The sequence below is a fragment of the Medicago sativa genome, chromosome 7, assembly GCF_051527215.1.
Source record: "Medicago sativa cultivar Bolivia chromosome 7, Bolivia_mono, whole genome shotgun sequence".
NCBI classification, from domain to species: Eukaryota; Viridiplantae; Streptophyta; class Magnoliopsida; order Fabales; family Fabaceae; genus Medicago; species Medicago sativa.
The window spans coordinates 11,481,758-11,496,109 of record NC_140755.1 but is presented as its reverse complement, the minus strand read 5'-3'; the positions used below and the strand labels follow the sequence as shown (position 1 = coordinate 11,496,109).

Genomic DNA, 14,352 nt, shown 5'->3' with positions numbered 1-14,352 from the left:
GACAATTGTGAAGACGCAACGGCCGACGACATACGTAAAAAACATGGAAAAGATAGCAAAAACTTGAACAGGGGGGATAGTGTTGCAATTGGAATGGCAATTCGAATGACATGGAAAAACCAGCATTACGTTATCACCAAAAAGTACCTTCCAAAAGTATGAAAAATATGAAAGCAAGTTTTACCTGCAATACAGACAAATGATTTATATGTGATTAGTGTTTATGGTGTGTACAGGAAGATAACTAAATAATCATTTAGATGCTTTATTATAATATTGTAGTATTTACCTTTCACGCAACAGCAACTTGTGTGACATTAAAATGCATTCTATTGCCTTAAACGTTATTTGTACGATCTCATATTTGTCAGCCAAGAAATAGCAGGCTCTATATCGTCATTCATAGTAATAATGTCCTGGACAAACACACAAATAACTTAATATATCAGCTGCAACCACTGCGAGATAAAATAATGAACAATGTTAATTTCTATTAATTATTAGTTCAGCAGCTACCTGTTTATGCGTACAATTATCGTAAGACACCAATAGCGTTGATGCATCCTTACAAATTGCGGAAGACTTCTTTATAAACCACATTTGATGTAGTGCTCATGCAATTGCCATCTTCATCCAACAATAATATCTTCAATCCTTTTCTTGATGTAACTCTCGACACCGCAACATATAGTTGACCGTGGGAAAAAACCGGTTGAGGAAGATATATTCCAACTTGTTTCAACGATTGACCTTGACTTTTGTTGATCGTCATTGCAAATGACACCGATATAGGGAACTGTCGACGCTGAAACTTGAATGGAATTCTTGTATCCGATGGACTCAACGACAATCTCGGTATATAAACTATATCTCCAATGTTGCTGCCTGTTATTACTTTGCCTTCAAGCACATATCTGCTCATCTTCGTTATTATTAATCTAGTACCGTTGCAAAGACCAGCCGTAGCATCTAAATTGCGTAGAAGCATGACAGGAACGCCAACCTTCAACTTTATCTTGTGGTTAGGGATACCTGATGCGTTAATTGTGTTCAAAAACTCAGATGTGTGTATGTCATCCGGCCTGGTAGCTGATGAATTTTTACCAAGGGGACTATCGCAACTTAGATAGGTTTTTTCTTCTCCAGGTATAAGAGACATTACATACTCATTGATTTCTTCAACCGTGATATTTTTCGGAGTTAGTATAGCTCTATCTTGGAAAAACGAATGATCATACATGTTATCTAGCAACGATGGATAAATGTGATCAACAATGGCAGCAATATGATCTCCTGAGCTATGTATAAGTAGGTCGTCCGGAATTTCTATCTGAATATTTTCGTCGTTCTCTTCTCCAATAGTACCGTCTCCGATGCCCAAGACCCACTCACTACACTCTTTCCTCTCTTGAATATCAGAACTTGAAGAACCATGTAAAAGGCGCATGTTGGTTGACAATGTTAACACCTCACAAAAACGCCACAAATATGAAGAATTGATTGATGAGTTACACACCTCTTGTCTATTGGCTTTCGGTATCACTGGAAGAACTTGTCTGAAATCACCGCCGAGCACGAACTCTTTACCACCGAACGGGATATCCTTCCTTCCATCATTTTGAACACGAAGAATATCCCTCAAACTTCAGTCAAGTGCCTCAAAACAGTGTTTATGCATCATTGGCGCTTCATCCCAAATAATTAGGCTTGCCTTACATATCAACTCAGCCAACGGGCTTTTAGGATGTATGCCGCAAGTTGAAATTTCATCAACGATTATAGGAATACCAACCCTATTAGAATTGTAAGATTAATTTCATCTTACAATTAATATGCCTTACATATTAATTGTAAGATTAATTTTAGATATTGACATGCATCAGAATTTGGAAAAAATAAAAAAGCTTCCATAAAACATGGTCATCAATTCATTCCCCACGCCAATTTCTTTTGAAGAATAATATCTGATTTTGTTTCCTATTATTTGGCCTACGAAAACTGATTTACCACAGCAAGCATATCAATTGATCTCATTTCCTATTTTTTTTCAAGGGTAGACTAACGAAATTTTTTTTTAATATAATTAATAATAATTAACTTTTTCTTTGATTTATAAAGGTTTATTTGCTAGGATCGCTCAACAGATCTACAACAGACATACAAACTCCACACTAACCATGTATATTTTGATGGTTTTAAGCTACTTCTCTCTAATTATTACTTAAAATTTTGATTAAATACAAACTACACTAACCATGTATCTTTTTTGATTTATAAAGGATCATTTGGTAGGATCACTCAGCTGGGATTCCATGTATAACATCATTTGAAAATTTTAGACCACTCACAAACCCATATTTTTTTTTGAGAAGTTGCCAATTACATATTATTATTAATTATATTACAGTACATAAAAGATATGCCATTCATGCCATTTAAACTTTGATATCCAAATTAAAGTGGTTGATTTGCCACTGAGGATGATAGTGAAAATGGATTATCTAACTACTTCATAAATCTTTACCTTGGTATGAAGAATACACAGATTGAAGTTTCAATTTTGGAAGCAAGGCATACATAATAGTATCTCGACGACATGGTTTGATTTAAGTACCTTAACATATAAGTTGTGTGTCATTTGCATCACTCATTAAAAACCAAAGTGCTAAAAAATTCCCTTAAAACAGAAACAGAAGCTAAATGACAATAACAAAGAACATATATAATTTAAACCAAATACTTTAAAAGATCCATGACAAACCAAATTCAACAAACAGAACGATAAAAGGCCATATATGGCAGCAGTACTTGAAATAGTCAAAGATCATGAGTCTGGCAAAAAGGGAAATGAGCATAAAAAAACTAAATAAACTAAATTGATCCAGAATCAAGACAAAATCTGGAATCAATTAAACAGAACTTAATCACTTAAACTCCCACGGTCCTCATCAAGCTGTTTTCTCAATCTTAACACTTTTGAGCTTATGTGGTTTGTTGATCGACGTTTCTCCAAGACCATCAATTCCCAACTCTGCAGATACATCTGCATCAGCAGATCTTTTTTCTCCAGACTTGCTACATGGGGTTTTCTCACTTTCTTTCTGGTCCAGCTCAGTCTTGCTTGAGTCACCTCCTTCAATCATCTTAACCTGTTTATTCAAAACATTAAGCGTTTCATTAATAAGCTAATCGGTACTGTCTAGTAATGAAGGACCATCATAGACGACGCAACATGGGTTAAGAGTGTATACATTTTCGGACAAAACAGCAGCCTGGGTTAATGCAACATCATCACCGCAATCTTCCTCCTCATCAAAGGCTATCTGCACTTCAACAATATAATGAGAAATACATATTTACTAATAAATCAATTAACAGGGATATGTCTTTTTAATATAAAGAAAGAATACCTTCAGATTATGACGCTTAACAAACTGGCTTATTAGATCAGAATCATCTGATGTCCTCTTCACACCATAATTACGCCAGCTGTGATGCAAATTTCCTTCTGTGACTCCCAAGCAACCGTCTTGACTGCAACACTAATAGCGAATAACCCTAAAATAGAATGTCTGGTTCATCGCATCAGTAGGTGCACCAAGCATAACATTGCAGCCTCTCTCAAGTCCACGTGCATCCACCATCCGCTTCCATCCACCACCTATCTTAAAGTGTTTATAAGGCTTGGTACCATAGACAACCGTGCCCATCCATTTGTTCCCACACTCATCCACCAAATTGATTGAAGTAGTACCCCTGCACAATGTTAGCTTGCAAAACCCGAAATGAGCAAGAACCTAAAAAAAAATATAAAAAATGTTAGTTTCCACCATATAACCAAAGAGGCTAATTAACATTAGATATAAAGGAAGGTTACTGCACTCACCATCCAGCCAGAATTAATCTCATTTCCAGACAACTTCTTCTGATACGAATACGCAAAACTCATATCAGAATGAACATAAGCAGTTGGAACAGCATCCATCATTTGGAAAGGAAGCCAAGAACGATCAATAACGAAGTTCACTGGTGGAGTAAACATGGGAACTCTTATCTTCCCCCTAACCCTATCCTCCAAGCTTATCTCAAACCTGCCCTTTCCAACAAATACCATTGTTACCCAAGCACCGAGGGAGAGTTTGTAGAAATCACGCAGTGCACGCCATCCCCTTGTAAGGTATATGCCACTGGTGTGCTTCTCGACATAAACCTCAAACTGATTATGTTCACTATCAACCAATGTCGCAATAAAATCTATCTGGTCACCAAAGTCATGCATGAACATATTTGGAAGATGAACAGCACCCTAAACATCAATGCAAAAATGAACGTGTAAGAAATACAAACAGTGGCATACATATTAAACTACATAAAAATATAATCATATTACATGCTCCACATCAAACTCAACGACGTAGGTTCGATATCTCCGACGGAGATCATTCACCAGCTTATCAACGTCAGTAACGGGGTTCGGAATCAATGGCTCTGCAAGAACATGAAAAATCAACGTCAGAAAACGATTTCCAAACAGAAACATAAGCACGGTTCATTTGAATTTGATAGCCTCACCAGTCAAAGAAAGGTATGATAGGAATGTTTCCATGTTAATGTTGGCCATGGTTTAGATGATACGAACAAATGCCAATTGAAGGTGTACGGTTCATTGATGTAGAGCATCCATATATATAGGAACAGAATCAAGGGAAGTTGTTAAGTTAAAAACTGCATGGAAAACACAATAAAATTAAATGCACCTAGTTTTTGGAATATTAACAGTAAACCAAGGTAATTTCCTCAAAAAAAAATTAGTTAACCGAGGTAATTTAATTAAAACAGTTAGGGAGGGAATGTGGATTTCAAAATTTTTCAATTGTGGAGCCAAAAAATCAAATTTAATGCCGAAAATTTTCAAATGTTGGAGCCAAAAAATTTAGGTTTAGGGTTGGCAATTAGGGTAAGCATGTTTGCAAACATTAGATATAAAGGATTGACTTAATCACCCTCACACAGTACAGAAATTGACTTAAGTAATTTTAGTAGCGAATTCCTAATTTAGATAGTTCTGTGTTACAAGTCTACATTATAGGTGATGGGCCATGCAACTCATAGGTGTAGGTATAAATAACAATTTTGTTATTATTTTTCATTTGTTTAATAGATAAGCTTTCATATTCAATCTTTGATTGAAGATGAGAGGTAGTTTTGCCCATCTAGGTTCTCGGATGAACAATATATATATCTTAATCAATTAAGAACATCCTTGTACTTAACCCACTTGGGTTGGCCTGGTGGTATTGGCTTGGGTCTTGGGAGTGTGCTCATCCGCAAGGTCTCAGGTTCAATTCTCTCCAGTGCCAATTTAGGTGGGCTATTTAGCTTCTTCAAAATTAGGTGGGCTATTTAGCTTCTTCAAAATATAATTAGGTGGGCTATTTTTCTTCAAAAAAAGAGAACGCTTCTTCAAAAAAAAGAACATACATCCTTGTACTTAGATCCATTAGCTTCTTCAAAAAAAAAGAACGCTTCTTCAAAAAAAGAACATCCTTGTACTTAGATCCATATTAGACTTAATCATTTCAAAGATCTTTACTATTATCTTTACTATTGAGTACTTTTTTTTTGTTTTACTATTGAGTACTTTTTTTCTTAGATCCATATTAGACTTAGTGCCCGTTTGGTTCAGCTTTGAATATAATTGATTCTGGGAGAATTGATTCTGATAGAATTGATTCTGACAGAATTGATTCTGAGAGAATTGATTTATGTTTGGATACAATTATGTAGAATTGATTAAACAAAATGATTTATGTTTGGATGCAATTATGTAGAATTGCTTTTGAATGTATAATTACTAAAATAGACATAGCTAAAGGAGAATTGATAAAGAATGAGAATTGATAAAGGGCAATAAAGTAAAATAACATGTTGTAATAATAAAATATACAAACCTATACACGTTGTTCAAGGAGAATTGATTCTAGAAAAGCTAGAAGCTAGGATTTGTAGCTTCATGGAGAATTGCTTTTGGAGGATAAAAGCAATTCTGAAAAGCTGAACCAAACACGTTGTTTTTGGCTAGAATTGCTTTTGGCACTGTAGAGAATTGATTTTGGGCTAGAATTGCTTCTCAGAAGCCAAACCAAACAGGCCCTTAATCATTTCAAAGATCTTTACTATTGAGTACTTTTTTTCTTCAAAAAAAAGAACATCCTTGTACTTAGATCCATATTAGACTTAATCATTTCAAAGATCTTTACTATTGAGTACTTTTTTTTTTGTTTTACTCGAGTACTTTTTTTCTTAGATCTTTACTATTGAGTACTTTTTTTTTGTTTTACTATTGAGTACTTTTTTTCTTAGATCCATATTAGACTTAATCATTTCAAAGATCTTTACTATTGAGTACTTTTTTTTTTGTTTTACTATTGAGTACTTTTTTTTTGTTTTATTTGTTGTTTTTGTTTTTATTTTCTAAAAACATCTAACTGTTTCTTCTTAAATTCGTTGAAGAAAAATATGAATCTTTAAATTCTTTTTTTGAACAAAATGAATCTTTAAATTCTCTAAGAGAAATAAATCAATAAAAAAAAAGATAATTAGAACACTAATATGTTCTCCAAGAGAATGTAATTGAATTCTCTTCGTGAAATCTTCAATTCGAAGATCAATATTAATTTGTTCTCCATGATCACTAACCATACTTTTTATTCAACTTTCAATAATGCTATGCATACAGACAAATAGTTCAAGAATGGATCACGAGAAATGTATTTCAGTTTACTTAAGATATTGGCCACATGATTTCCCACTAATCAAGGAGTTATGCCATCAAGCCATTTTCACTATAACACATCACATGCATCGTGATTGTTTCGCTATGTTTTCCGTTACGATGAATAGCATCACTGTTCAACTTTTTATTAAGTAAATGGGACACTGAAGTATATGTGACACCTTAAGTAGATTAGAATAAAAATAAACTTGCAGATATCTAATAGGTCTGGTACCAAAGAGTGAATGAAAGGTTCAATCCCCAACCACGAACTAGATCCAAGATCCATGACAACAAAAAACAAATCTTAAAAACAAAAATTCAACATTCGAAATCACAAAATCACCACCATGATCCTTGCAGTGACATCGAACAAAAGAGAATGAAGATAGAGGAGGATTAATCATGCTATCTGAAACAACAAACAATCTCGCCCTTGTGAACATCGATGTCACAAAAATTAGGATAGCGACGAAGGGGAAAATATTTGTCCATGATTATCGGAGAAAAAGAGGTTGACAGTGACCCTAAAACAATATCGAAAGAACATTTCAGAGAGAACCTCCTCATAGATTTAGAGTGCGACGAAAGCAACAACACCCATCTCATAAGTAACCAAACACCACGACGACGACATGAGGCACATATAGTCGTGGAGGAGTTAGCGACTGTCTCTTGGGGGTTGCAAGCATGAAGGCAAACCACACAACCACCGAGTCCGGATGTTTACATTGAACCTTCAAGATTCGAATTTGCGAAGGAGAAGGGTCGTTGTGTTGGTGGAGGAAAGGTGTATGGGTTAGAGGGTATTCAACTAATTTAACTAATTATACCTTATTTAACTTCCTAATCAACTTTTTTTTTTATACAAACATAATGATATTTATTCATTCAAATTGATAAAAGTTACATTGGTCGAGAAAAATAAAAATCTCAAAGTCGCTAAGACCGGAAAGGATGAATTTTTGAACATATTCACACCACCCATGTTTATAGCAAAAACAAAAAAAAGAATGCATAAAACTATGATAAAATAAAAGTGTCTGGAGCACCCATGTGTCTGGATATGTAGCGTTGAAGATGCCAAAGTCATTCTTGTATTTGTAATAAAAACTAAATGAAGAAAATCCATCAATCTGAACCGAACAAACACCACATTAGGATATGAAATCAAATTAAACAATACTGTTGCAGCTAGCTAGGTTATGAATTTATGGATAAAACACAAAAGAAAAACTAAAACTTTATCAAAACTACATATTTTGATAGAAAGAGAAAAAACCAATTGAAAGGGATAATTTTGGACTAAAAATTTCCCTAAATCACCCGACTCTTGAGAGGATGAAGGAGAAGAGAGATGTGGGTGGTGGCTACATATGATGTGGGTGATAAATATTTTATCTTAATATATAATACGAAGGTTCACAATGCATGCCTAATATGAAAATCCTAAACCTAATTTAGGTCTCACAATTACCTTTGTGTCCTCCTGCCTTTTTTGAGGGTTTTGAAAAATATTTATGAAAAAAATTCTCTCCAACGAGGGTTTTGAAAAATATTTATGAAAAAAATTCTCTCCAACAAAGATTCGAACCCATTTATTACCTTTGTGTCCTCCTGCCTTTTTTGAGGGTTTTGAAAAATATTTATGAAAAAAATTCTCTCCAACGAGGGTTTTGAAAAATATTTATGAAAAAAATTCTCTCCAACAAAGATTCAAACCCATGACAAATTGGTTACTTCAAAGCATTGCATTTTGACCACCAAGCCACTTACTGTTTTTGTGATATCATTTGGCTTCAACTACATGATATCCAACATTAAACTCCCTTTTCTAAAAACCAATTAATTCTTTTTCCTTTCTTTATAAACGGTTTTGAACCCTTTTTTCTCCTTCGCAATCTAAACCCAAAAGTTTGTGATTTTCAACCATTTTTTCCCTTCATACAGTAACTTTTTTCCAAAAATTTGTTCATACCAATGCCTCTTCTGCTGCTATCATCTATATTTAAGTTTTTTTTTTTTAGCTTTTATTTGTTACAACTATTGTTTTGTCTGTGATTCTTTATCTTTTATGGTATTAGATGATTTGCTGTGAAATTGAGAGTAACTGAATCATTGAGGAATTAAATAACTTCGAATTATGTTGTCCGTAGGAAAGAAACTAATAGAAGGTATGTATGTTCTCTCTAATCTGTTTCTCTAATCATGGTTGTGTGGTATCCGATGTTCATTCTTTAAATTTCCTGTAGCATCTGATTCAGTTAACTATCTATTTTGATTGTGTCTTCTTTGGTTTTTTCAATTTTCAAACTTCCTTGAGATGGACTAGACATGAGAATGTTGTGATTGTTAATCTTTTATTGTTTATTTGATAAAATTTTGTCTACATATTTTGCAGATGGGGAACAATTGTTTTATTGTGCTTATAAAAAAGTTGTTTCATTGTGATTATAGTAGAACGTGCAAAAACTACTATTACTTAATTCATATATTCCATTTACCCATGTCTGTTGGCATGTCCAGTTGTCATACCCCAATTTTTGACCTAAGGTCCCACTGACACGCATCACGTGACCCTGATCAGTCCCCGACATTTCGGTGAAAATTTCGGCAGAGAGGTATTTTAAGATACCTCATATTTTTGTTCCGAGTTGGGCCCACTTCTCTTTCTTTTTTAATTATTATTTCCATCTTTTAACTTGTTTTTTAATTAATTAATTATAACTTTAGTTTTTTTAATTAGTCATCATTTCTTTTTAATTAATCACTTTTTTTTAGATAAGTCCAAAAGGTCCAATTGGAAGTCTGCATAGTCATCCTTTTATTTCAATTTGTATTATTCCCATTTATTTTTTTTTATTTTTGTAATTTTCATATGATAAAATCCAAAAACACATGTCACGCCTCTTTTGAGGCAATCCCATAACAGTTTGTCATCAATCATCCGCGTTTCCTTTGTTCACATCCCAATCCAAGCCAGCTAATGTTGCTACTTATCACAATCTGCCCAGAATTTTTGTTCTTGACTAACAAACCCTAACATCCAAACTAAACACTATAAAAGGAACCTGTATCTGCACAAGAAAGGGGCGAAAAAAAATCCACACAGAAAAACGCACAACTCATTGGCATCCATACATCAAAATTCGTTAACCTATAGCAACACAGGAAGTCTGCAAACAAACAGATTGAAACACGCAGAACGAAAAGAACAAAAGAATATCCAGAAACAAAACAATCGACACAACCACACCAATCCCAATCAATTTCACTCTCATCAAAGCAATCCAACACTGTCACTATAAACCAAAAACGAATTCAAATACCCAAATCCCAATCGGCCAACATCAAACATTACCCAAATTCGTCCAAACGATCGACCCACACCAAAATCACACCAACACCTTCATCGAACCATAACCAGAGGTCCATACCACAAATCTTCGGACTGATTCACGAAGCCGCCGCAACCTTCAAAGGAAGAACTGAATCAGGGAACCTGCAAAGGAACGTTTGCGACCGCAAGGCATTTCACGGACCTAGTCACGAGTGCAAGAAGGAGGCCAGAGAGGAATCCAACTTTGTAACATCATCATCACCACAATCATCAATCAAGGCGGATCTAAGAAAAGGGGTATAATTCTTTTTTTCTTTCTCTTTCTCCATTTTTGTAGATATAGGTGTAGTTGTGAATTTTTTTGGAATTTAGGGTATAAAAAAAAAATCAAAAAAAGAAAAGAAGAAGAAAGGATTTAGGAAAGAAATCGTAAAAAAATGGGAAAAGAATGAAGGGAAGAACAACAAGAGAGAGAGAGAGAACACGTTAGGGAGAAAATAGATAGAGAAGAAAAAACGTGAAAATGAAAGGAATGGGGGGATTAGACATATATATATGGCCCTGGAATCAGGTGTGCAAGGGTGCATGGCTTACCATGCACCCACGCACTCTCATCCATTGCTTTTCAATCCAACGGTCCCTGTTGCCTTGTTTATTGATCAAATCGGGGCTGTTGATCACATCAACGGCCTGGGTTATTCCCCTGATCCCAACATGCGCCCCTGTACTGTTTATGGCCCGGTTTTCCTCTTTCAATTCTTGCACCGCCTAGTCCTTGCCTGCACCCCACTTTTCATCATTTTTTTTTCATGCATTTTAAATTCTCGTATTTTCTATTATTTCTTTAGCATGTTATTGTTTCTATATTTACTAGTTACAAACCCGTGCTTCGCACGGGGGTTCAGTAACGTATTTGACAAAATATTATATTGGAAGGATAGATTGTGAAATGACAGATAATTATAAACCATAATACAATATTTAGAGTACTCTTGCATTACGGATTACAAAATTAAATCTTTAAAATTGTTTGTAACAAATGAAAACATATTTTGTCAGCGGTAGAAACACTTTTCCAGTAATAATTGATATCTATCTATAAACCAATGAAAACCCTATTACCAAAGTTGCCTGATTTATATCATTTTGACTTTCAGCTTCAACATATATAAATCATTTCACATGATCTACAGCAAAGACAGTAATTGCAATTTAGTATCCAGTTCTTTCAGGCGAACAAACTTCTGCATCAGATAGATAGCTGAAAGCCTCTCTACCTAATTTATATCATTTTGTGTTTTAGCTTCAACGTATATAAATCTTTTCACATTATCTACAGCAAAGGCTAGGGATGTCAATGGATACCCATGGGTACGGATAATATGATACCCGTCCCCGCCCTGTTGGATAAGTATGATACCCGTGCCCGCCCCGTATCCTCGTGGGTACTCACTATACCGGTACCCGTGGGTATTGAGGTATCCATGGAGTTTTGAATTTATTTATTTTTTGGTACAAATAATAACTTTTTTTAATTACCAAAAAACTTCAACTGTTAAACATCCATACATAATCCACTCAAATTTCATTAATCATACATAATTCATAGAAAATTCATGATTCTTATATAATCTATATGTTTTATGATGTGAATGAAGTAGAAATGGTGAACTTAATAAGATGAATTAAAAAAATTTAAAATAAAAATAGGTTATTATTGAGGATTTTTAGGTGGGGGGTAAAATTTTCTTCAATAAGGTACCAACTTTAAGTAATAAGATATGATATATAAAGATATATTAGTAATTTACTTAATTTATTATCGGGTATTGGTACCCATAGGTATGGATACAATCCAATTCGTGTCTATGTCCATATAATAATGGGTAGTCAAATACCCGTTTATTATACCCGTGGATACCAGTTTAGCTACCCGCTCCATACCCGTGACGGATTTTACCCACGGGTACCCATGGGCATGGGTATTTTTGCCACCCCTAGCAAAGGCAGATATTAACTGCAATTTAGTACCACGTATATAAATCCTTTCACATGATCTACAACAAAGGTAGATAGTAACTGCAATTTAGTATCCATTCCTTTCAGGTGAACAAACTTCTGAATCAGACAGATAGTTGAATGTCTCTCTACTTGATTTATATCATTTTGCCTTTCAGTTTCAACGTATATAAATCATTTCACATGATCTACAGCAAAGGCAGATATTAACTGCAATTTAGTATCGAGTCCTTTCATGTGAATTATACGCACTTTTAAAAACTTGTTTTAAAGGAGAGATGTTCAAATTACGGAATATTACCATTCTTAGTAAATTTGAGAATGAAGTTCGCATAATCCAAATATTTGTGATGCATGGTTTAAGGCATGTGGTTCAGTAACGTATTTTGTAAAAAAATTGTTCCGAAGGAAAAATGAACAAATTAATGAATATTGCACAAAAATTAAAAAACTTTATCAAAATATTTATGAAAGCTTTATCAAGAGCAGGAAAACAACATAAATTACATAATAGTTAAAATTATAAAAGTGAGCGCTACTGTCATAGAGTTACCAAAAAGGGATTAACACCAATATTTACATGACACAAAATGAACGAAAGAAACACATTAAACTCTTTAGCGTCTTGTGTAGGAACTTGGTTATTAATATTTTGACCGTTAAAAAATAGAAAATCTCTTTGACATCAAAAAAGTAATATCAACTGAGCAATATTCAGTCTCTTCACATATGCTTAGTAATATTCAGTCTGAAAGATTACATTGAAAGGATAGATGGTAAAATGACGGATAATTGTGAATCATTATAATATGTCAAAATATAAACCTTAAAAACCATGAACCATCAACTTAGTTTTAAATAGTTAAAAATAAAAATTTGTAAAATAGTTAAAAGTTTTTAAAAATATAAAAATTGGAAAATAGTTAAAAAAAATTGGTGAGGTAGCACTCAACCAAGCAACACTAAAAAAATTACATGCATTAGCGTAACAAAAAAGCAGACAGACGGACATAAAATATTACTCTAAACGTTAATGTGTGTATATATTCGCGAGGTTGAAGAAAGGAGATAAAAATATTTGGGATCATTAAATGACATCGTGAATAAAAATATTTGTGAGATTGTGATGATTAAACGATATTGAAATTAAATATATAAGTGATAAAAAGATAATAAAATTCCTTTGAAAAAAAGGTAATAAAATTAAATGGAATCTCCTTAAAAAATTAATGGAACGGTTAAAAAAAAAAGTTAAATGGAAGAAAAAAACATATTGAAATATAATATTAAAAAATAAAGAAAAAGTTCCCGGCGTGAGTTGAAAAGAGGTGCTTGTGAAATAAATTGTCGAGAAGTAGTTTTTTAAAGTAACATTCAACAGCTTCTGGTCAAAGCTCATTCCATTCAATTTTATGCGTTCAAAAAAAGTACTTTTTTTAGTAAGTAATTAATTGATATTGTATTCGGCATAACTTCTCCTTAAAAATGTAGAGAAGTTTGAAAAAAGTCGGGTCAAACGATACCTTAATCTCCAACAACGGCAATGTAGAAGCAATTGAATTTGGGAGGAAAAATTGAAAAATAGTTAAAAATATAAAAATTGGAAAATAATTAAATGTTATTAAAAATATAAAAATAAGAAAATAATTAAAAAAATTGGTTAGGGGCAAAAATGGAAATTCATAGGCCAAACCTTAAAAAAAAAAAAAACTTGTCGAGAAGTAGTATTTTAAAGTAACATTCAACAGCTTCTGGTCAAAGCTCATTCCATTCAATTTTATGCGTTCAAAAAAAGTACTTTTTTTGGTAAGTACTTAATTGATATTGTATTCGGCCTAACTTCTCCTTAAAAATGTAGAGAAGTTTGAGAAAAGTCGGGTCAAACGATACCTTAATCTCCCACAACGGCAATGTAGAAGCAATTGAATTTGGGAGGAAAAATTGAAAAATAGTTAAAAATATAAAAATTGGAAAATAATTAAATGTTATTAAAAATATAAAAATAAGAAAATAATTAAAAAAATTGGTTAGGGGCAAAAATGGAAATTCATAGGCCAAACCTTTAAAAAAAAAACCACTTCCAATAATTGAATTACCAAAATGCCCCTCATAGGGGCAAATTGGTAATTTCAACGGGCATTAAGTAATAAGATATGATATATATAAAGATATATTAGTAATTTACTTAATTTATTATCGGGTATGGGTACCCATAGGT

General features: G+C 33.4%; 2 protein-coding genes and 1 pseudogene across 2 annotated transcripts; all 3 read right to left on the bottom strand.

The window, feature by feature from the left end:
* Positions 1–529: 529 nt before the first annotated feature.
* Positions 530–2,598, bottom strand: LOC146904239 (uncharacterized; annotated as a pseudogene).
* Positions 2,599–2,948: 350 nt separating this feature from the next.
* On the bottom strand, positions 2,949–3,533 carry LOC146904238 (uncharacterized; the record flags this gene model as incomplete). The annotated part of the gene is made up of 3 exons (XM_085728253.1): positions 2,949–3,149; positions 3,252–3,323; positions 3,411–3,533. Coding segments are annotated over 3 exons (396 nt in total), but the record flags the coding sequence as incomplete, so codon positions are not given.
* LOC146904237 (uncharacterized) lies at positions 3,523–4,991 on the bottom strand. Its single transcript, XM_085727399.1, has 4 exons — positions 4,573–4,991; positions 4,391–4,488; positions 3,887–4,306; positions 3,523–3,797 (listed from the first exon to the last, which is right to left on the bottom strand). Exons 1-4 carry the CDS (start codon positions 4,619–4,621, stop codon positions 3,543–3,545), a joined length of 822 nt encoding a protein of 273 aa, XP_085583525.1. The 5' UTR covers positions 4,622–4,991; the 3' UTR covers positions 3,523–3,542.
* Between the last annotated feature and the right edge of the window lie 9,361 nt (positions 4,992–14,352).